Below are 22,889 nucleotides of genomic sequence, written 5' to 3' on the forward strand. Positions count from 1 at the left end.
ATACATGGATAAAGTAACATCATTTTTTTAAAATAATTCATTGAATTTGGGAACCATATTTGTTAAAGGAAGTATGAAAATGGAAACATATTTATTATATTTATATTTTAGAAAAATAAAATATAGTGCACATATTGTTAATTATTATACAATATTTTACGAGTCACCAAATGTTTCCTATTTCTAAACATCTTAATACGAAATAATACATTTTATTTTTTTATAAAGAATTGATATGGACACATATCTTCCTACATCAATGGAAATCCTCTCCCTGCGAGGGGCGATGAGAAGCTGTTCCCACAATTCCATAGAAGCAGAGGCGATGGTGGCCAGCGGTGGCACCGACAGCCATGCCGTTGATGCTGCTTCTGCGGCACCTGCAGGTGACCAGAAGAAGCTGGATGCCGGAGCTCTTTTTGTTCTCCAGTCCAAAGGTGACTACAATTACCACACACCCCTCTCTCTCTCTCTCTTTCTTCGGCCGGAATGACGAAGAAAGCCATCGTCTTTTGTCAACTCATGTCCTCAGTTCTCATACACTTGTTCGTTTCTCAAAACTTTTCTCAGGTATGGATCATTTTTTTAAACCCGCACGATGGGAAATAAATCAAGTTTCGGAATGATTTGATGTTAATGAATTGAATGATATATATATCCCATTTTGCTCTTTTTCTTTGATGACCGCTTGATCCTGCAAGTGTTGAATCTACCACAAAATGTACGGCGTAGCATGTGCTTTCCCATCACCACATTATTCTTGATATGGGCACGCACAAAGGACACTTAATCGTTTGGCACCTACTACTGCAGGCTCATGGCTACACTGCGCCTACCATCTCACCACCTCCATCGTCTCCCCGGCGCTGCTCAGCCTCCCCTTGGCGTTCGCGTCGCTCGGGTGGGCGTCGGCCGTGGCGTGCCTCGTCATGGGCGCCGCCGTCACATTCTACTCCTACAACCTCCTCTCCCTCGTTCTCGAGCACCACGATCAGCTCGGCCGCCGCCAACTGCGATTCAGGGACATGGCCCACGACATCCTCGGTAATGTTTCTTATACTTCCACCACCAAATGACCTCTATTCCTTTTGCGGCTTTTGTACCGCGTTGTTGTTCTTGTTGTAGAATATTTATTTTACGTAGATATCAAACGATACTAGTTTTGTTAGAAGCATGGTCATAATTTGGGATCAGGAGTTTTGACTTGGTCCAAAATGGATACGAAGGAACAAAAAGAGACCGGCCAATATTTTCTCGCTAAGAGACATCAAACTGATATGTGAACGAACGCTGCAGTCAAGAAAAAGGATCACTATGGAGGTTGGGTGGGCTTCGGCTAGAGAGGGAAATCATTTCACCTGCTCTTTGCCTACTTGCGTAACCATGGTCAACGTGAACATATATCTATCTACATGCAGCTTTGACTAAAGGGCCATAGTTTAGCCAGAATTATCTTCCACACTAGCATCATACGTTAAATAAGTCAACAACCAATTGGTTTGCAATCCAAAGCCAACCAAAATTTGAGAATATATGACATGATAAATGACAGGAAGAATATTGACTTGTTATCAATATCATCTAACACTAACCTTGGTTCTGAAACCCGGTTTAGCCAACGAACCAATTCCAGGCAGGAACTAACGATTCTGATTCCGATTTCAATTATGATTGCAGGCATCTATCTTTATTTTTTATTTGTTATTTTAGTTTTTAAAATACTTCTCTAATCAGCTATTTATTAAATTATTTGAAAGGTGGATGTCATTTACAGTTTTTTTTGTTTCTTTTTGGTCAATTCAGAACTGAACTATAACCGCCGGTTCTAATTGAAACTAATCATCTCAATCATGGTTTGATACCAATTTCGGATCAGTTCAGTTCCGGTTCAAACGGAACCTACACCAATGCTAATCTTGAACTAATCAAACGTTTGGGTTCGTATGAAACAGGGCCAAAATGGGGTCGTTACTATGTTGCCCCAATTCAGTTCACAATATGCTTTTCTACAGTTTTTGGTGTAGGCCTACTGGGAGGACAAAGCTTGAAGGTACATTTATTGGCTCAATTCACCTCCTACACCCTTGCACAACCTATCAAACTAGTCATTTGTTGCGTTAACAGGACGAATTAAATCAAAATTTTTATTGGCTCAATTCACCTCCTGCAGCCTATCAAACTAATTATTCGTTGACTAGAAGAAATAAATTAAACTAAGCTTTTACAGTCCATATACCTGATTGCAAGGCCGGAAGGCACGATGAAATTTTATGAGTTCGTGGCCATCTTCGGGGTATTCATGATGGTCCTGGCGCAGATCCCCTCCTTCCACTCCCTCAGGCATGTCAACCTCATCTCTCTAATGCTCTGCTTGGCGTACAGTGCATGTGCCACTGCAGGTTCCATTTATGCAGGTATTATTCCTTTCCCTCTCTACGCTTAATACACCATAGATTACTAGGATTCTATTGGACAATTTATTTTAGATAAACAAAACATAACACATACCTTGAATTGATGACAGGACACTCGGCTGGCGCACCACCGAGAGACTACTCTCTTTCAAGTGATAGCCAAGACCGTATCTTCGGCATATTCAGTGGCATTGCAATCATCGCAACCACCTACGGCAATGGTATCATTCCAGAGATACAGGTCTGTTCTTCCTTTTGCACTGTAGTGAATGAGATGAGAGTGACAACTATTCGGTAGAACCTTCATCTGTTGTTTTTCTTGCACAATCTTGCCAGGCAACAGCAGCTCGACCTGTAACAGGAAAGATGTTCAAAGGCCTTTGTCTCAGCTACGTGATCGTGATAATGACATTCTTCAGCGTGGCGATATCGGGGTACTGGGCATTCGGCAACCAAGCTGAAGGCTCCATCCTTACCAACTTCATTCTGAAGAACAGCTCGACTTTAGTTCCAAAGTGGTTCCTCGTGATGACCAATTTGTTTGTTCTTCTCCAACTAGCCGCTGTAGGAGTGGTAAGAACAGAAACTTCTATGAGCTTCCCTTTATAAATTTGTTCTGAAACTTGGAATGTTCAGTAAACTAAAGAACATATTGAAGTATGCCTGCCAATCATCTAGCTGATCCAAAGCTCCTATTGATTCACACAGGTATACTTGCAGCCATCAAATGAGATACTTGAGGGGTTGTTTGCTGACCCAACCAAGGATCAATACTCTGCTCGGAACATTGTGCCAAGGCTCATCTTCCGGTCACTATCCATCGCCATAGCAACTCTCATAGCAGCGATGCTCCCTTTCTTTGGTGCCTTCAATGCAGCCATTGGTGCTTTTGGGTTCCTGCCCCTTGATTTTGCAGTGCCATCAGTTATGTACAACATCACCTTCAAACCTTCAAAGAGAGGCCTGCTTTTTTGGTTGAACACCACCATAGCCATAGTATTCTCGATACTGTCAGTGCTGGGTTCCATTTCTGCAGTGCGGCAGATCGTTCTGGATGCCAAGACCTATAAACTTTTTGCTAATGTTTGAAACCCATGAACCTGTCATAGTAAAAAACGCTGTCGCACATCGTCATTCTTGTAATAGTTGAGATTTTGTAAGAGGTAAAATCTCCATTGTTCAGCGACGAGACCAACATCTACTCTGGGCCAAACAAATACACCAACTTGTACATTGTGCAAGCAGTACACGAATAGCAGCTTCTTCTCTGCGGATCAGAAGTACAGGAAGCCCTGATTGGTTGCTGACACTAGCAGAAAGCAAAAGGAACAATCACAATAAACCACTTGGAGAAGATATTGATCGTCTTCCACCTATTCCACAAAATTGTTCTGTACAATCGAATCGTACGAGTCAAGTTCAACAAAGAACAAGCCTGCATACCAAAAGAAGAAGTGAGCAAATAAAACAGACCCCTGCAAAGTAGAATAGAGAACGAGTTGACATTTTTTCTAATAACTGAAACTTTAACCCATTTCCATTCCTACAGAGGATACAAACTAACTGAAAAATCTGAACATGCATATTGTTCAAGAAAAAAAATGCAAAGATGACAAAGAAATCTCCATTTTGTGCAGACAAAGAATGCCAAAACTATGAACCTAAGTTTTAAAAAAATGACTGACTAGCATAAAAATATAGAATCAGGCACTAGCCATTTAAACAAAGCCATGATCACAAATTAGTGTTTAAATGATCAAATATAGCTTTCAAGGATCAGTAATTATCTTCTTCAGTAAATAAAATAACGATAAAGAAAAGGACACAACATATCACGAGACTCTCACCATTGATCAACCTTCATCTGATTTTCCTATGGACTGTTTAAGAACAAATGTACATACAAGTTTCCAGACGTTTTCCACAACTCCCTTTGAAACAGTTGAAAATGCACATTTTGCAGCCCTGCAGTGTGCTTCCAAAGACTTTTTATCGGTAAGCAGCTTTTTCAGTGCTTCTAATAGTTCAGCTTTATCTGCAACCTGCAAGGACAGTGTCTGGTGTCAATGCTACAGGGGAACAGAATAATGTACATATGTGCTGAAATTTGCAGATAAAAATACTAAAAATGTACTAGAAAAATTAATGATGATGAGAAGGGTGAATGTCCCATAGTGCAAACGCTTAAAAACAAGATGTTGAGTTTCATTATACCATTGCTATGGAATTTACTATCATAACTATAATGTGTACTCTCCAAAATAAATGAATGGGTTGACAACAAAGACAGAAATCAAGGGAACTACGGTGACCAACAAGGTCAGGCAAAAACATAATCAGCATCTGATAACTTGTATCCTAGACAAAATTTCTTTATTAAAAAATTCATATTATTAGTATATCTGGAGTACCTGAGTTTCGGGTAGCTTTAAAATTTTATCAACATCTATCAATTAAAATAATTCCAGATTTACCCTTTACCAAAACCATAAAATTTCTGTTTCATCACAACAATGCATGATTTATTATGCAAAAGTTCTATAAAAATTAAACTAAATACACAGCATTTAGATAATAGTGGCCTTTCAGGAGTAGGCAGACAAAGAAACAACTGACACCTCTGACCTGCTGGACTGATGAACTAGCTGCTTGTATCATTCCAGCTAACATATGCGAGAAATGTCCAACATAAGGACCTGAAAGTTTTTCAAACATTGAAGCAACACACGCTTTCTGGAAAGATGTTTAGTAAGTACTAATGTAAGCTTAGCTTATTACCTGTTAAAACAGCACAACCAGCTGCAGCAGCCTCGGCAACATTATGACCAGCTAAACAAGGCAAAAAAGAACCTCCAATCACAGCAATTGGAGTTATCCTATAAAGTGTCCTAAGTTCACCTGTATCATAAAGTTAGCAAAAATTAGAAATCCCCCACCAAACAGCACCCAAACATTAAAATAATAAATAATGAGAACATATAAGCAGATTTTTTAACTTCTGTGTATCATAAAAAAATGTCATAACAACAAATTTAACTCTAGCAAAGACCCACACATGATTACATAGCTAACCAAAAGACTCTTTAAATCTATTCATTTGCTATAGAGAAATAATGCATAAATCCTAACTAATTGGGATCAGATAGATGGAACTTATGTTTGCAGTCCCTATTGAGAGAAATGTGCTAAACAAACTGAATAACAATAGACATGAAACCAATATAGTAATAAAAAAGAAAAATGATGGCTCTTATGCAAAGATGAGGTGCATTTCTAGACAAATTTCAGCTGACTACCTACCTAATGAAAATGCATAGCTTACATATGTTCAACACCATAGTTCTAAAATATCAGCATCCTGAATGAGACAACAACCTACATATACATTAACTACTCCAGCGATTATCGATAGCCTAATAACAGGAAGCCTTATTTTCGCTCCATTCTACCTAGTTGTTTAAGACAGTATATCCTAGCTATTGTATGCTGCTTAATTATAGCCCACACTATCCTTAATATTGACAGCTACCTACTCTCACTCCTGTGAATAAAGTAAATCATCTTTAGGAACAAAATATGCTAAATCAGTCAAAATGGCAGATGTACATCAACAGCTAGAAGATAAAGGTAACCATGGCATGGCTGTAGTATAAAATAATTAATAGAATATAGACCACAACTTGAAGTCGTATGTTTCCACTTAATTATTAGACAAACTAGTGTCACCGGGATTCTCAGTTACAAACTTATTCCAAGCGAAGTTTCTCCATGGGATCAAAATGACATACAGTAGCATCCTTTGAATCATATCAAACAGAAAAGCACTCTTCACAAAGTATTTGTCGCAAAAGTAACCACGTCAAACTTATTTGTCCAACAAGACTGATCTTTTCTCTTGCTTCTTGAATCAACTGCAAGCACATAAGGACTCAAACCATCAAATATCTAAAAATTCATCTTCCATTTCCAGTAGGAATATACATCCTAGAATATCATGAATAGTTCAGTATGAAAAATTTGTCAGTGACAGGCATCCTTAAATTAGAAAATCAAATAATATTTTTCTTAGCTTAAAAAATAATGTGAACAAAAAGATCTTGGTTTGCATAATCCTCAGATATCTTTTAGATCATCCACTGTCCAATGCTTTGCATAATTAGGCAGATAATTAAATGCATAATATATTCTGGAAGGAATAATGCTTACGAATTTAGGACCTTTGTCAAATAACATAAATAACTGCTACAATTTAGTGTGGACAAATAGAACAGCCATTCTTGATCAATGGAAGCAAGACATGAAGACCTATCGATGTCAGATTACTACAGAAGATGATGGCTATACATCATGACTTTCTGTACCATTCTCTGGCATCTTCCCATACAACAGGCATAGTAAAGCATCATGCTGTATTTTATGACAAATATAGTGCCCAGAGAAATAAAATGATCACAAAAAAACCTTCATTTAACCATATAATTGCCAATCCGCATGTTAGGAATTGAATTATGCAGTTTAAGACTTCAATACTCCCATGCATCTCATTCAAAAGGATCTTATTTTGTGTCAAAAATATGTCGTTGACAAGATTCTTGATAACTGTGCAAGCATAACATATCAATTCCAGGTCAAATGTTAGTGTCACCCCACATCAACTTCTTACTATCATATAGTCTGAGGTTCTGTGACAGAACCCCCTGACAGTTGGCGGATCACTAACTTGCTTTTATGAACTAGTTTTCTGGTGCAAAGATAGGCTTACTTAACTGGAGAGTCAGATCTATTCATGTTATTTTTCATTTCTCATCTAAAAATGTCCATGGGATATGCAGCAACTGTAGCCCTGTTTTTCACAACTTGAATATCTAGAGATTTTATACACCACATCATAGTCACATAATTGTTTCTCTACAAAAGGCCATTGATCCCATTACTTTTGGATTACCTTAAAAAAATGCTCACATACTTATTTGCCATACACATCCTAATCCCTTTTATGTTTTGTTTATCAAGCTAGAATTAGTTTAGGTAACATAAACCAGTTATTATAAATATATTACCAATCTACAGTAGACCAATCATCAACAAGCTCAAACAATTGCACCAATCTCAGTTTTTGGATCCAAAACACTGATGCCTATTTACACTTCGCAAGTTTAAAGTTTAAAGCACAGTACTCCACAGTGATTTAAAAAACGTTAGGCGCCAAAAGGTACCAAGGTCCAAAAACGCCCGAGGCGCTAGGCCTTCGCTCGAGCGAAGCGAGACGCTAAAATATAAAAATATATAATATAATTAATAAATATAATTATTTAAATAAAAAATATGCTATTAAATTAAGAAAATTAGGTACAAAATCATAACAAATAAATCATAATAGTATATTTTTTATTTTTTAAATAAAAATATACTATTAAATAAATAAAAATTAATAGTATTAAAATCAAAATAATATGTTATTAATCTAATAAATAAAAATACTATTATTAGTATATAGTTAACAGTATACTGTTAATATACTATTAACAGTATAGTGAGAAGAGTGTGGGAAGACTGAGGCTGCTGAGGCAACGGCAGCGATAGCAGGCAACAACTGTAGCTGGAGCGAGAGTGGCGAGCGACGGCGATAGCGGGAGTGAGAGCTGCGAGCGGCAACGGCGAGTGACAATGGGAGCGGCGGCAACGGGAGCGGCGAGCGACGACAGTGACGACGAGCAGCGATTGGCAACGACGAGCAGTCGACGAGCAGCGATTGTGGCAGCGACGAGTAGTGACAGCAGAGAGCAGCGACAGCGGAGAAGAAATCTCGGCGGCAAAATCGTGTGTTAGGGTTGGGGAAGTCGGGGAAATCGGAAGAGGGAGCTCGATATCGGTGATTTAGTTGATTCGATCGAACCAACTAAAGCATCGGAGACCAACCATACCTAAAAATCTGGTTCGGTCGCCTGGTTTAACCCAGGCGCTCGCCCGAAGCGCCTGGGCTCGAGCAAGCGCCCAGGTGGCGCCTCTTTGAAGCGAGGCGCCTGAACATGAAGCGAGGCGCTCGAGCCTCATCTCGCCTGAGCGCCTAGGCGAGCGCCCAAGCGCCTATTGAAATCACTCCATATCCAATCAAAATATGGTCTATTACATATGGAACAATGAAAAATGTAGACATGATATAAGTATACATGAATAAAAGATATGAATGATGGAAGCTGGGTTGGATGAATTTGAAATAGAAAAGAATAACCCAAAAGCAATACATGAGCAACCAACATAGATTCTAGCATCATGCAAGCACTAAACAGTAATATGAAATACCAACCCAAAGTGTCCACCACATATATACTAGTGCTACAAGAAATTGTTTCACTTCTAGACCTCAATGAAACATTCATCCCTTGTTTCTTTAATGCCTGCACAGATAATAGAACCAAGTAAATGCATTGTACAAAGATTGTAAATGCTCATATATATATATATATATATATATATATATATATATATATATATATATATAACAACCCAAGCAATTGGCAAGGAGATAGATAAAAGCTAGATATGACTAAAATTTCCGGAATTTATTTCTCATAGAGGGAAATATAGCAGAAATCAGGTTAATGCCCAAGAATTAAAGCTTTTCCATAAAAATAAGATAAAAAGAACTTTCTAATCAATTTATAAAGGATGATTTTCCGTGGAAACTAATCAATTAGAGTTGAGATTTGCTAGTAAATATTTATAATCCATAAAATAATAAATTACCGTAAAGATCTATGCAGAGTAAAGATACTTAAAGTCCACTCCTCATAAGATTATTCTTCTGATTAAAATCCTGAAACCCTTTCTCCACTAATGCAACATGATTTCATATGATTTTTTTAAGTTAACCAATTTGAATAAGCTAAATCATGAATATTAGACAAATCCAGTATATCCAGAGAAATTTTCTGATTGAAAATCTAATAGTTCAATGAATTTACCAACTTTCCCTTATGAAAATTATGGTCTGTATATAGGCAAATTTCAGTGAGTATTGTAATTAATAAATCAACTAATTTATGGCCACAAGCTCCTTAACAGAAAGAAAGAAAATTTACAACTCTACTCATCCCATATATATAAAGTGCACTGTATGACATAATACATGACAACATATTAAAAAAAGTTGATTAGTCATGACAGCTAATATGCAAGTTGGATCTGCAGTGATCACGCAGGCAAAGAAGAAGGGCATCTCATAATTCACAGTACTTAAAAAGCCAAGTAAGAATGGACCTAATTGGTTATAAAATTCAGCTAACATAAGCAAAGAAAGAAAACCTTGAAAATTTCTCACCAAATAATTCACAAAGTTTTTTTAAACAATTTACAAATTAGAGAATAAAGTTTAAAATATAGACGAGCATGCATTTATGCTCAAATAGCATATGTCTTATGAAATTCAGCAACATTGGTAATTACACCTCAACTTGTTACTCCTCTGCTGCTACAAAACAATTTGGCTCTTTCATTGGACAGTAGATTGCTTCTATAGGCTACTGCAGCTATAGGTTCATGGCTCTATAAGTGGTTCTAGAACCAGAACCAATTTACAGTATTTAAAACATCCAACATATCAAAAGGCATCTAACTGTTCTGCTAAAGATTTTTGGAAAATCAGGTTGAGAGAAGAAGATGATGTTTCAACATAACTACCTATTTCATGGATTTTGGGATTCTCACATACAGACTTAACGGAAATAGCACAATATGTATAATTTACCCATAAAGCATCAGATGCATACAAGTGCAAGTTGTTGTCCATGTCGTGGATGCCTTGTAACCAGAATCATAACCAGGTCGGTGTGCATCTTGATTAATTCTTTGTGAACCCAAAGCATGACTGTGATTCAAGAAGCATTTGCATTAATAATGATTAAAATATCAAAAGAAATTAGAATGGCTTATGAAGTGTTTGCCCTAAATATGAACAGTGATTAAAGCATCAACAATGATATAGACCATGTATCACAAAATAACCCTTGCATCAAGGAAAAAAAATTAAAGTTGATTAAAATGAAAAGGTGAATTAATAATTAAATATTATGATAGCAACAATACTCAAGCAGGCGAACAAACAAAAGAGCAATGGGAAAAATGGGTAATCCCTCTTCAGGTGATGACAACAAATAAATTTCTACAATTTTACATATGAAATATTATGTACAATTAGCACAACATGTGATAGCCCTTTATGCACATTACAAAAAAAAAGCTTCAACTACAATCGCATTAATGATGTTATTCATATCCATAGCAAGTCAAAAGCACGAAAGGACATGTTACTGGTTTTTTATATGCAAAGGAGCCTAATGTGGATGATATGTGCGTTCTACATATATATCATGCATTATAATAAAGGCGTATGCATGATGCATATTCTAATTATGTTTGAACATGCAGCATGTAATTATCTTACAAGTTATGGTGACTAACATCAACAAGAGACAGACACAGCAAGCTTTTTTTTTTTAATTCTTCATGCTTCATAGAGAAGCAACTATAGATTATATGATAAAATCATAACCTACTATAAATTCACACTCATGAATGATTAAGTAAAATGAAAATAGAAAAAAGCAAACAACTAAGGAAATCCAAAATACTAGAAGTCTACAACACAATAAATGATGAATAATAACCCAAAATACTAGAAGTCTGCCGAAGGAAGCACCAAAAAAGTAATGAGATGCTGACCTTCTTCTTCACCCTCGTGTATAGATGCTGCCATCCAAACAGGCCTACTGGCGAGATGTAGTTGAAGATCCTTTATTTTCCTAATGTCTTCCTCGAGGACATTGAGATCTCCTACAGCTAAATTTCAAAGGAAAAAGGTGTGTCAAAGGAAGTTTGACATACAAGACAAAAATTGTATAGTATCTTATCTCTTTCTCACAATAATCTGCATCCATGTATTTGTGGAGTAGATTAGTGTCACTACGATGAAGAATAAATAATTTAATAAAGAAATAAGGTCAGATATGGAAGAATACCATATTTCAAATCACCAGCAAAATGGATGATATGTGGTGATGCATGCAGCAATTGAAAATGGACGGCCTGAAGTGTGCTCTGCCATATTCAATAAGTAAATATTGTTAAAGAAAACAGATCGAGGCATAAAAAAGGCGAAGAGAGGTTCATACCAGTGGGGCAATCAAAGATATTTTTGACAGCATCAAGGAAATTAGAGGCAGTGCTAATGTTCTTGACCAACGCTTAAAAGACTTGCACGACATCCTAGCATTTAATAACGCCACTGGAATCTGAAAAGAACATAGATGGTGACTCATTTTGAGATAACAAGTATAAAATAAAAATAATACACACAAAGCATGAGAATATAGGGACAATTTGTCAAACTAATAAAGGGCTAGATGAATAACCAAAGCGCATGTACTACAATAACAGTCTGAAACAGAAAAGATATCCAAAATGTTGTACTTATAAGGAAAAACTTTCCCATTACTGTTACGGACCGTGAAGACGCGTATTGAAGATGAGCAAAAGAAGAACAAAGCAAAAGATCATTAGAAATCCCTGTCAAGAAAAACCAAGACTAAAATTCTATCCGGACCTCACTTAGATGTAGAAAGGAAATCTTGTTGATTAGGGCACATCACAGTCACGAGAGGGTATCTTAAGATTTTTTCTTAATGACTACCCAGTGACTATACTATATTTGTATGACTCATATGAGCCTTTTTTGCTATGATAAAACGATCTCCTAATTACCTCACAAGACATAACCTTTGCTGTCTCATCTTTCACTTGTATACTGTATTCCCATCTAAAAATCAATTTGTTGGTTCTTTTGACACCAGCACAAATACCATAAACCAAGCACTTCTAGAAGAACTGCTTCAATTATATGTAGAAACAAGAAGAGTTACAAAGAGATTACTCACTCCTTTCTCTGCAGCAGATATGATGAGGTTGGGCCATAGTTCACTTTCCATAAGAAAGACAGCAACAGGGTCCCAGTATCCCAGAAACTTACCCACTGCGGTAGGAGAATCAAGAGGGGCAAGCTGTAAAAAATATGCACGTCACTGCAATATGCAACTATTCTAGGAAACAAAAAATTGAAACATCACTGAAATGCAACCAACACGAAAGAAAGACAGTCCCAACCGACTGGGATACAATAAACCCACGATGTCTCTTGATATTGAGAATGAACAATGGTGTGAATCATTAGCAAACCTGATATATGACACCATCTGGTAGCTGGTCCTTGATGACTTCACTGCAATAACCAGTGCTAACACTTATGATACCAGTGCATTTCTAAATCACTAACATCTACACTTATAGCATTAAAGGTTACTAATCATAGATCCAGCAAGACTGACAACATGTTCAACAAGCCTAAGGTCGAACAATTGACATGCATAATCCATCCTTTCATAATTCTCTCAAACAATCAATAAAAAATAACAAGGAAATTAATATCAGTCCTTACAAAGCCGATGTCGTTGTGCTCGTCATCAAGACGACGAAATTGGGTTGCACACGAACACAGTGCTTGATCATGGGGATCGCGGCCAATCCTTCGCCTGAGAGGAATCGAAGTCATCGTTAGGTGCAAATGCCGGAATACAGGCGTAGCCATGGCGGAAGGAAGCAATGCAGTACCTAGAGAGACAGCGTGAAACCAGAGAAGAGGGCCGGGAGGGCGAGGCGATGAAGAGCGACCGAAGCGTTCCGGCCACCGGGTAGGGTGCTCAAGGCCGCGCAGCCTCCGCCACTGTATGTGGGCGAATATGATCGGCCCCGCCACGTGGGTGGTCGCCCTGTAGAGCTCGTACACCATCTTGCCTCGCAACGCCATCGCCGTGTGCGCCGCCGCGGCCATCCCTCCCTTCTAAACCTAAAATCACGAGTATTTTAGCTCAGAAGGAATTCATGGTACGCGATCTCATTCGTTTCGCCGAGGAGTTGTTGTCCCAAACCAACTTTAAGAACTGGTCAATTGAATCAACCAAATCCTAATGTTTAGTCTAAGCCTCACACTTCATGTCCGTTGATACATCAACTCGAACAACAGAACTATTACTTGTGTAATAATATGTTAAATCAACCCGAACATCTCAAATTGGGAGTATAAGCGTTGTTTTATCAAATGATTTAGTTGTGATAGGAAGAATTAGGTTGATTAGGTTATTTATCAAAAAAACAGTTCTTGATAAATATCCCTTTTTTTATAAAAAAAAGGATTATCTAAATAGAAAAAAAAACCTTATATTTGGTTTTTAACAAAAATATATAATAATTTCCTTGAATCGAGCAATAACAAGTTATAAATTCATGAGTTGATTTCGTCCGATCTAAAGAATTGAAGTTGAATTGCTTCGAGTCGAGTTCGATCACAGTGGATCGAATCGAATTTTGTTCAATTTGTAAGTTACTATAACTCAAGTATAATTTTGTTCACTAAAACTACTAATACATCATATAAAGATATTTAATATTATTTTTATTATTTTAGGATGAATAAAATTTTAAAAGAGGATTATTTTTAGGTTGAATTAGTGATAGAATATAACCTGTTAAATTGTTATCGAATTTATATAAATTTCTCTAAAACTACTAGATGAGATGATAATATGCTTAGTATCAATTTTTTTTTTTACTTTTATGAATTCAGAGTAATTAATTTTTTAAATAAGATATTTTTTGATTCAATTTGTGATACGTAAATTTTCACCCAACGTATCCAAATTTCTCCTAAATTAATAATGTGGGATGCTAATATATGTATTATTATTTTATTTTATTTTATTTTGAATATAGGGGTGATTAATTTTAAAGTAGAGTATTTTTATGTTGAATATGTAGTCGAGAATAACTTTTTGAATTTTCATTAAACATATCCATACCTCTTCGAAACTATTGGGGTGTAACGTTGATATGTTTATTATTTTTTATAAAATTTAGGATGATTAATTTTTTAATATATGATATTTTTATATTGAATCTATGATTAAGAATAACTTAAGTATAATTCAAGTTAATTCAAATCAAACCAATCCAAACATTTTAAAAACTATTAACACTTTATTTTAAGATATATAATATTATTTTTAAATTTCTTATGAGTTTAGGATGTTTTTTTGTTGAACATGTATTCAAATATAACTCAAGTTAATTTCTAACAAACAAGTTCAAACTTTTCCAAAACTACTAACATATTATTATAAGATTTTAATATAAAATTTTTATTCATGAAGGATTAAGGATAATTTTATATAAAAAATATTTTTTAATATATTTTATGAATGAGTGTAAGGATAATATTAAATAAAAATTAATATATTTTAAGGATATTTTTTTATTATTTTTTAAAATATGTTTATATAAAAATTAATATGTTTTTAAATTTATTCGAGTGTAATTCGATTACAATGACTAATATAGATAAACTATGAGGATAAGAAGGAAAAAGAGGGAGAGGAAAGAGGAAAGAGAAGAGTAGAAGGATAAGAGAGAGAGAGAGAGAGAAAGGGGGAGAGGGAGGTGGAGGTAAGGTAGGGGAAGGGGGATGGGGAGGAGGAAATCGATGAAGAGGGTGAGAAGAAAGAAGCTAATAGAGAGGGAGAGGAGGTGGCGAAATGAGAGGTGGTGAGGGTAATTTGGAAATGAGGATAGCAGAATAATTTAGGGAAATTTATAATATAAGATTTAAAAAGAATAAATCAAATACTAAGATTTTTATTGAACATATCTAGTTTGATTCATGTCCAATAAATCAATTTAACTCAAATAACTTCGGAGTAAACTAAGGATCAATCATAATATATAAAATGTTAATAATAAAAAAAAAATTATGTCATTGGTCCTTCAACGCTTCGTCCGATTCTTCGGCGCATCGTCCTCTCCTGTAGCATATTTGTCCAATTGGCCAGTTGACTCCGCAACTCCGATATCCTTGTTACGATACTCGCTCTTCTTGACCCGATGTCGGAGTCCACGGCTCGAAGCCTTCTGTTGATACGTCGACCGATCCACTGGTTCGACGTTCAATCTTCTGGCATGTTTCCTCCGGCACAACATTGAATTTTCTTGCTTTAATTGTCTCATCCTGATCGAAGCATCCTGCGTCACTTAAAACAGAGATTAAATCATAAGCATATATCAGGTGGTTTCATTATCAAAATACGAAATTCAACGTAAAAAAAGAGTATCTCTTAATTAAAAAATAAATATTAGAGTGTCACATGATAAAATTTGACTATTGAGGAGGTTTTTTTTTATAAATTACTCAAATTGATTTACAAAGCAAGATGATGTTTCCTATTGAGACAGTTACCTAAGTTAATTTTATTAATGGTTTAACATTTATGTTTTTTTTTTTTCATAGCACGTATGGACTGTAACATGGACATATTTAGCATATTATGATTTGATACATAGTGTTAAACAGTAGGCAACTATTAACTTGAGCTTAATGGTCGATAAAAGTTAGATAAGTTTACTATTATTTACTTAAGCATAAACATTTTAGGTTGATTATTTATATGCCTCTGAGTTAATTGAATTAGCTATCCTATCTCATTATCGGGTTAACCATTTATACTTGAGCTTAAGTATTTTAGATCAATAACGATTATATCATGAAAAAGATATAATCTATTTTATATTAACTGCCAGAAAAAGATATATTCGACTTGTATACATAAACATATGATAAAAAAAAAACTTGATACACTATTAAATAATTAAAATCTAATATATTCTCGGTTTACTCATTTATACGAATCACAACGATCAAAATTCACAACAACATCAGTGATTTGGTCAACGCATTCATGAGGTGATTGTTACTTGCAAAATTGGATTGTGATAGTCAACGTTTTGTATGAAATGATAGCAGTCAAGAATTAACTTTTTCCACACCAATTTTGGGAAAAATCTTCTCTGATAACATCAGCTAATCTGATAGAAAAGGCTTCTATGAGTTTGTTTCCATTTAATCAACTTGTTCATGACCTGCATCATTATCATCCTTGCAGTACATGTGTGCTTGCTTTCTGTGACAAGAAACAGCTTTTTCTTTTCTTTCTCTCTCTCTCTCTCTCTCTCTATCTTTCTTTCTTAAGTAGATCACTTCACTGGAGATTTAGCACCACAAGCTTGAAAGGTTGAGCATTGCCACACTCCAAAGAAACAAGACCACTGATTTCTTTAAAGCTTCCCTTGCTGGTTCTTTAACAACTCATCATCCCCAAAGATGGCTCATCCTGCAAGGAACAGAGTTTTCCTCAGACCTTAACCCAAGTAACAGAGCACCAGTGCAGGGCCATTTGTCTATACCATCTCAAGTGCCCATTGCAGTTCAGATTGGAAATCTCCTTTCCAAGGCAGATGGAGAATGCTAGCAAAGGCAGCATGCATTGTTACCACCACAGACAGTTGGCAGAAGATGAAGTTGGTGGTTGCTTGGAAGCATAGCATGCATGCAAGCAAGTAAACATCCGATCGAGATGGGATGGTGTTCTCTTTCTTTGTCATTGGATTCTTCCTTCCCCATGATGAATTAGTTCTTCAGTTATCTCATGGCGAGGTCATGATTGACTTCATCATTCATTGCCCTCAAACATATGTCTCTAAGATTAAACAGCAAGCCACATTTATTTGTCAAGAGACATTGATCCTATGCTTGAGACACATTTCATCTCTTATATATATATATATATATATATATATATATATATATATATATATATAAACCCAGAATTAAGATCAAATAAGGAATCCAATGACAGGATAAATTATCATACAAAAAGATAAAATCCATGGAATAGAAACTTCTTGTCCAAATTTTGTTGCCAAGCTTAATATTACATAAAGCTGAGGAAAGTCTGATAAGGAGGAGATCCAAAGTAAACAGTTAAACAGGACATGCAAGGATCCGCAATCATCCAAAAATAATGTGAAGTCTCCAAATAAAGGTTTGGAGGGTGAGGGAAGCAGAATAGATGCCACAGGCTTCACTCTTCCTCTTTCAGTGTAAGCCAAAAAAACTTGCCCCCAAAGTTCATTTAGCGGTTCATCTCCTCCTCCTCCCCTGTTCTCTCTCGATCTTCCTTGGAACTTGTTGGTGTTTCCTCATCCTTCCAAACCGAAGAATCCTTACAACACAATCTTTTCATTTGTCTCCTTGCCTTCTGGAGAAACAGTTGCACAATTTCCAGCCACATTCCACGCAAAGTTGGCCGCCCTTCGCCCTCCTAAGCATTCCCCCAAGCATGCTGACGGACTCATTCCTATAAAAGCCTACTAATTTTCATCTGGACAATTGTTCTTCAATTGCAGCTCCTGCCGTAGCATCACAATCGCGTCGTAGTGTGCTCTTCTTCATCGTCCTATGGAGACAGCAAGAGATGGCGAGCCAAGTATTCGACTGCGGATCGTCGAGCAAATTGGCAGTGTGAGCGTCAAGCTTGTGGACAATTATGGCTCGACGTTCTTCGAACCCCAGAGAGAGATGAATGACCCTTCGAAGAGCGTGGACCAGGACGACGATTCAGCTGGGCCGTGCAGAATCCATGGCGTTGTCGAAGCTCCCGAGAAGAAGCTGACGCTCTTCGCGCTCCGGCTTGCTGTCATCGAGAAGGCCGCCAGTGGCCTCGGAACGCTAGGCTTCATATGGGCCACCGTGGTTCTCCTGGGAGGCTTCGCCATCGCGCTCGAGAGGACAGACTTCTGGTTCATCACCATCATCCTTCTCATTGAAGGCGCCCGCATCTTCAGCCGGAGTCATGAGCTTGAGTGGCAGCACCAGGCCACCTGGTCCCTCACCGAGGCCGGCCGGTCGAGCTTCAGAGCTCTCAAGTCCAGCTCCCGCGTCCTCCTCCAATCACTGAAGCTCGTTTTCCGGCCATTCTCGATTCAGACCACGAGAATGCCGAGCAACGTCCACATGATCAACGACCTGAGTTCGCAAGTCGCTCCTTCGCCGCCGCCACGGACATGGCACACCCGTGACGTCCCCATCCTCCCGTTCTCCGGATGGGTTTTCCTCCCCCGGAACGTCAGCCGACTGCTCTACTGGCTGCAGTTGCTCGCGGCCTCTTCATGCATCTCCCTCTCGCTCATGCGGCTGGTGAAGCAGGACTTCGGCGAGCTGCCTCCGGGCGACCCCGACAAGAAGAACCGCAAGGCGGCGCTCAACATCTTCTACAGCCTGGCGCTCGCGGAGGCGCTCCTGTTCCTGGCCGAGAAGGCCTACTGGGAGTGGAAGGTGAGCTACCGCCTGCTGCTTGAGGAGGTGAACAGGGAGTGCCACCTCGGCGCCACCGGCATGGTGTCCATCAAGAGGTTCTTCTACGACGCCTACTCCAAGTGCATCGAGGGGAGCATCTTCGACGGGCTTAAAATGGACCTCGTCACCTTCGCGGAGGAGCTCCTCGGGTCGAGTTCCCGCGACGAGCAGCTTATCGGAGCCCGCATCCTGCTCAAATTCTCCACCAGCCACCGCTTTGCCGACGGCACCCTGCGCAAGATTGGCACGTCGACTCCGGTCATCGAGAGGCTCATCGAGATGCTGAATTGGAAGAACCCAGCCGAGGAGGAGATCAGGAGGTCAGCTGCGGTCATCATCTCCAAGCTCGCCGGAAAGAAGCAGAATGCTCTCCGAGTGGCCGGCATTCCTGGAGCCATGGAATCAACCTCTTCATTGCTGTACACAGGTGGAAGCACCTCGAATTCAAGGCCTGATGAGGTATGCCGCCTGTGTGCCGCCGCGGACAATACCAACCACGAGTTCTCGGTGTTCAACCTGTTAGGCCTGCTGATACTGAAGAAGCTCACCAAGGATCATGATAACTGTGCAAAGATTGGCCACACCAGAGGACTACTAGCTAAGATCATAGACTTCACCAGTGGCGGGGAGAAGCTGAAGATGAAAGAGAGCACAACTGAGTCGCATGTCAAGGCAATGAAGAGGTCACTGCAGGTGGTGAAGATGCTTGCAAGCACGACAGGGCAAACCGGGAAGGTGCTCCGGCAGGAGATATCGGAGATCGTATTCACTAGCAGCAACATCAGGGAAATCTTGCAGTACGGGGAGAGCCACATAATGCTTCAGAAGCTAGGAATTGAGATCCTAACGAGCCTTGCAATGAACGAGGAGGCAAGGGAGAGGATTGGCAACACAGGGGGGATGATTAAGGAGCTGCTGCGGATCTTCTTCAAGGATGGATACACCCAGCAGCAGAAGGCATTGAAGGTGGAAGCAGGGGAGGCGCTTGCGATGATGGCATTGGAGAGCAAGAACAACTGTTACAGGATTCTGAAAGAGAGGAACATCGTCGAAAAGCTCGTTGAAGCACTGGATGATCCGGTGCTTTGGATAAATTCGGCGAGGATCCTTTGCAACTTGTGCAAGTATGTTGGCAATGAGTACTTCTGTCTGAGAGGAGTCACTGCAGGCATTAGCATGGTAAGACTGTCATGATTTTTGAATAAGTAGCAAATATATGATCTTACTTCGAAATCAAAAATATAAGATGGATCAAGTTAGAATTTACTAACTTATTACTCATATTAACTAGAACATACATAATTATTTAGATTAATTCTACCTGCAAACTGAAAATTCATTGGTCAAACAATAAGTTTTTACTGTTTCTCTATGTTCACTTGTTGCCTGAAAACCAAACTTCACTGCAACTGTTCTTAAAGAAAGGAAGGAAAAAGTTGTGTAATTTCTTTTCTATTAGTCAGATAATGTCTTTTTTTCTGTCTGATCCTTTAATATTGTTGAATATGTTCTGTTTTTGATAATCTTCATTTCTTATGTTTGACTATAAGTTACAGGTTCTGGAACAAAAAGATCAGCTAATGCTAGACATTATCATATATATTCTTATCAAAGTAACTATATAAGTTCTATCTAACATGCTCATGTTTCATCTATTTTCCACTTTTGTTTTTGTTGTTTTTGCTTCTTAGTTCTATGCTTAGAATTAGACTAATACATGGTGATTGATATTAGTTTCCTAGTGAGGTTTAACTTGTGAAACAAGCAAATGCTTGACACCCTTGCTGCGTTCCTATAGGTTCTGAATGCAATCATGACAGCAGAGATGAAACAGCTGGAGGTATCTCTTGGTCTTGCCATACAAGTTTACAGATTCATGGATGCTCAAGAATATGCCAAGCAACTAGAACAACACAGCATTAAGGATGTGGATTTTGCAGAGAGACTGGTGAAAATACTTCAGAAGTATGACTCCCCATGTCCCAAGGTGCCCAGAATAAGGAGATTTGTACTAGAAATCACAATCTGGATGATGAACTCTGATAGAAAATATATCAGATTCTTCACTGAACTAGGTATGGAGAAGGAGCTTGAATGTGTCTCAGAAACCACATCAGAGCTCGAATGCTTCGATGTATTTTCTGGCAGTGTGGGACTGAGCCGGCACAACACACCACTTTGCGCCCTTGTGGACATTGCATTAGAGTTGCTGAATACAAGCTGAATAAGCAAGAATGTTCACATTTGAATAATCACATTCTTTTTCATAAGAGTTGTATTTATTCATTGATAAATGAGGCCAATGATGTTGTACATATATTAAAATGTATGATTAATTGAAAAAAGTCCTCAAAAGTTCTTGGGCTGCATTTTGTTTTCACTACAGTGGATATTATCTGTGCATAATTCTTCGTAATCTTAAAAGAAAATGTTTCAACTTGGGACTGCATATTGAAGTCATAGTTACACCATTATGATGACACTGTGACCCTGTTGGTATCATAAAAAGTTATAGAGGCCTCCCTTTTATCATAGGAATATTAGCACGAGGATCAATTTTGCGTCTAGGTAATTTGAAGTGCATAAGTCACTGATATTGCAGTTGAAATTCACTTTTAAATGGCTGAATGGTAAGTTTTTGCTAGTTGTTCTGGTTGTGGTGTTTTAAGAGTAGGGCATCCTTCTTCGCTTGCATTGTGGTTCATAATATCTATAAGCAGCTCACTGGGTGCTGCACCTGTAATACCCCTTGTTTAATCCTATATCAGACGTAGGAGAATAATTGAATTGGATTACAAAGGCTTGATGGGTGTACTACTGTTACCTTAAGCATTTTGGACATTGCGAGGGGCCTGAGAATTTTATTATTGGTTTCATCGACTGAAAACTAAAACTTATATGACTGAAAATTAAGACAATCAACTTCATTTCACCTCAGTTTTGAACATACAGGAAGAAGGTACCTGACGATGACCGCAGATATGAAATCAGAGCTCCCTTTGCCTGATTCTATAGAAGTCCACTCCCAGCAACTTCAGTATCCTGAATAAACCCACAGCACTCAGCTTCAGTTGCTTGAAACCAGACACCAACCAGGTGTACGGCTTGTTGCGTCTTTTCTTCAAACATCTGGTGAGCAACGACGAACGGATTCAAATTGAATGAGCCGAGCAGAGAAGAGGAGGGAGTCAGAGGGCCCTAGCTGAGGAATTGATCAAGCAGTGGCGGGGCTCCAAGGCCGAAGAAGCCGAGTTCAAACATAGCAAGCTGGTAGCCGCATCCATGTCGTCGGCGCTACCTTCCGCGTCTTCCGGACACACCCGCTTCACCAACCACCGGATCGGGTCCGGTTCGCGGTGCTAAGTGTTTTGATTTCTTCGTTTCAGAAACGTTACAACGTCATCCATTTAAGAAACACTTCAAGGCATTGTTTTGTTTCAATTTTTATTTTAGAAAATATTAATTTTCGGACATTTTTATATTACTCTTAAATCGCCAAAAGGACAAATAATGTCAACTGAATTAAAAATTAGGATAATTTCTTTGTTGGATTGAAATTATCAAATCGGTGAAAAAATATGGGATAATAGAAAATTCAGATCCATGTTGACATCACACATATAATACATAAGATATATATATATATATATATATATATATATATATATATATATATATATATATATATATATAGATGACACTCATATCAACTTGAATCTGAAATTTATTATTTATATAATAATATATTATATAACACGAAGGTCTAAAAAGAAACGTGGTCACTCAATGTCAATTATTGAATTTGAAAGTGGAAATCATCTACATAATTCTCTTTAAGCTTTTGATCCCTCACCCATTACATTAGTGTATTAATACTACAACTTGTAATATCACGTCGTACGATAATAAGCTGATCATTCATCCATCAGTGATTCATTCGGGATAGGAACATCAAGATTGGTGCAATGTCTAAATTAAACATAAAGGACCTAAAATTCCAATGTACTTAATTTGATACATCAATTAAACATTTAAATATACTATTTCTTTTTTCTTTTTTGAGAGCGTTTAATATTCTATTTTGGAGCATAAATATTTCGTCGCGTGTACGTATACGCCAATGTGTATTTTTCTTGTCAGGGATCAGTGTCCAAAAATTCCGGGAAACAAATCCCTCCTATAAA

At 37.8% G+C, this 22,889-nt stretch overlaps 4 protein-coding genes and 1 long non-coding RNA gene across 6 annotated transcripts; 3 read left to right on the forward strand and 2 right to left on the reverse strand.

Annotated features, from left to right (window-relative positions):
- Positions 1-265: 265 nt before the first annotated feature.
- Positions 266-2,443, forward strand: LOC135632546 (GABA transporter 1-like). The gene is made up of 4 exons (XM_065141158.1): positions 266-437; positions 814-1,044; positions 1,953-2,050; positions 2,228-2,443. Exons 1-4 carry the CDS (start codon positions 287-289, stop codon positions 2,441-2,443), a joined length of 696 nt encoding a protein of 231 aa, XP_064997230.1. The 5' UTR covers positions 266-286.
- Positions 2,118-13,439, reverse strand: LOC135633975 (probable 3-deoxy-D-manno-octulosonic acid transferase, mitochondrial). 2 transcript variants are annotated; one of them, XM_065144050.1, is made up of 14 exons: positions 13,077-13,439; positions 12,904-12,997; positions 12,645-12,687; positions 12,347-12,469; positions 11,585-11,704; positions 11,432-11,510; positions 11,136-11,252; positions 10,184-10,281; positions 8,722-8,812; positions 5,193-5,312; positions 5,040-5,110; positions 4,262-4,456; positions 2,509-3,849; positions 2,118-2,393 (listed from the first exon to the last, which is right to left on the reverse strand). In XM_065144050.1, exons 1-12 carry the CDS (start codon positions 13,294-13,296, stop codon positions 4,268-4,270), a joined length of 1,365 nt encoding a protein of 454 aa, XP_065000122.1. In that variant the 5' UTR covers positions 13,297-13,439; the 3' UTR covers positions 2,118-2,393; positions 2,509-3,849; positions 4,262-4,267. The 2 variants fall into 2 exon arrangements, with proteins under 2 accessions (XP_065000122.1, XP_065000123.1); XM_065144051.1 differs by lacking the exons at positions 2,118-2,393; positions 2,509-3,849; positions 4,262-4,456; positions 5,040-5,110; positions 5,193-5,312 and adding an exon at positions 5,319-6,325.
- Positions 2,518-3,503, forward strand: LOC135632547 (GABA transporter 1-like). The gene is made up of 3 exons (XM_065141159.1): positions 2,518-2,655; positions 2,751-2,987; positions 3,123-3,503. Exons 1-3 carry the CDS (start codon positions 2,518-2,520, stop codon positions 3,501-3,503), a joined length of 756 nt encoding a protein of 251 aa, XP_064997231.1.
- A 3,773-nt stretch (positions 13,440-17,212) lies between the features above and the next one.
- On the reverse strand, positions 17,213-22,086 carry LOC108952277 (uncharacterized). The gene is made up of 2 exons (XR_001976999.2): positions 21,669-22,086; positions 17,213-19,867 (listed from the first exon to the last, which is right to left on the reverse strand). It is a non-coding gene; the product is annotated as an uncharacterized LOC108952277 (long non-coding RNA).
- Positions 17,809-21,637, forward strand: LOC135632790 (uncharacterized). Its single transcript, XM_065141561.1, has 2 exons — positions 17,809-19,884; positions 20,504-21,637. The coding sequence occupies exons 1-2, from the start codon at positions 17,809-17,811 to the stop codon at positions 20,927-20,929; spliced, it is 2,502 nt and encodes an 833-aa protein (XP_064997633.1). The 3' UTR covers positions 20,930-21,637.
- Positions 22,087-22,889: the final 803 nt, after the last annotated feature.

This window comes from Musa acuminata, chromosome BXJ3-3 (assembly GCF_036884655.1).
Source record: "Musa acuminata AAA Group cultivar baxijiao chromosome BXJ3-3, Cavendish_Baxijiao_AAA, whole genome shotgun sequence".
Classification (NCBI taxonomy): Eukaryota; Viridiplantae; Streptophyta; class Magnoliopsida; order Zingiberales; family Musaceae; genus Musa; species Musa acuminata.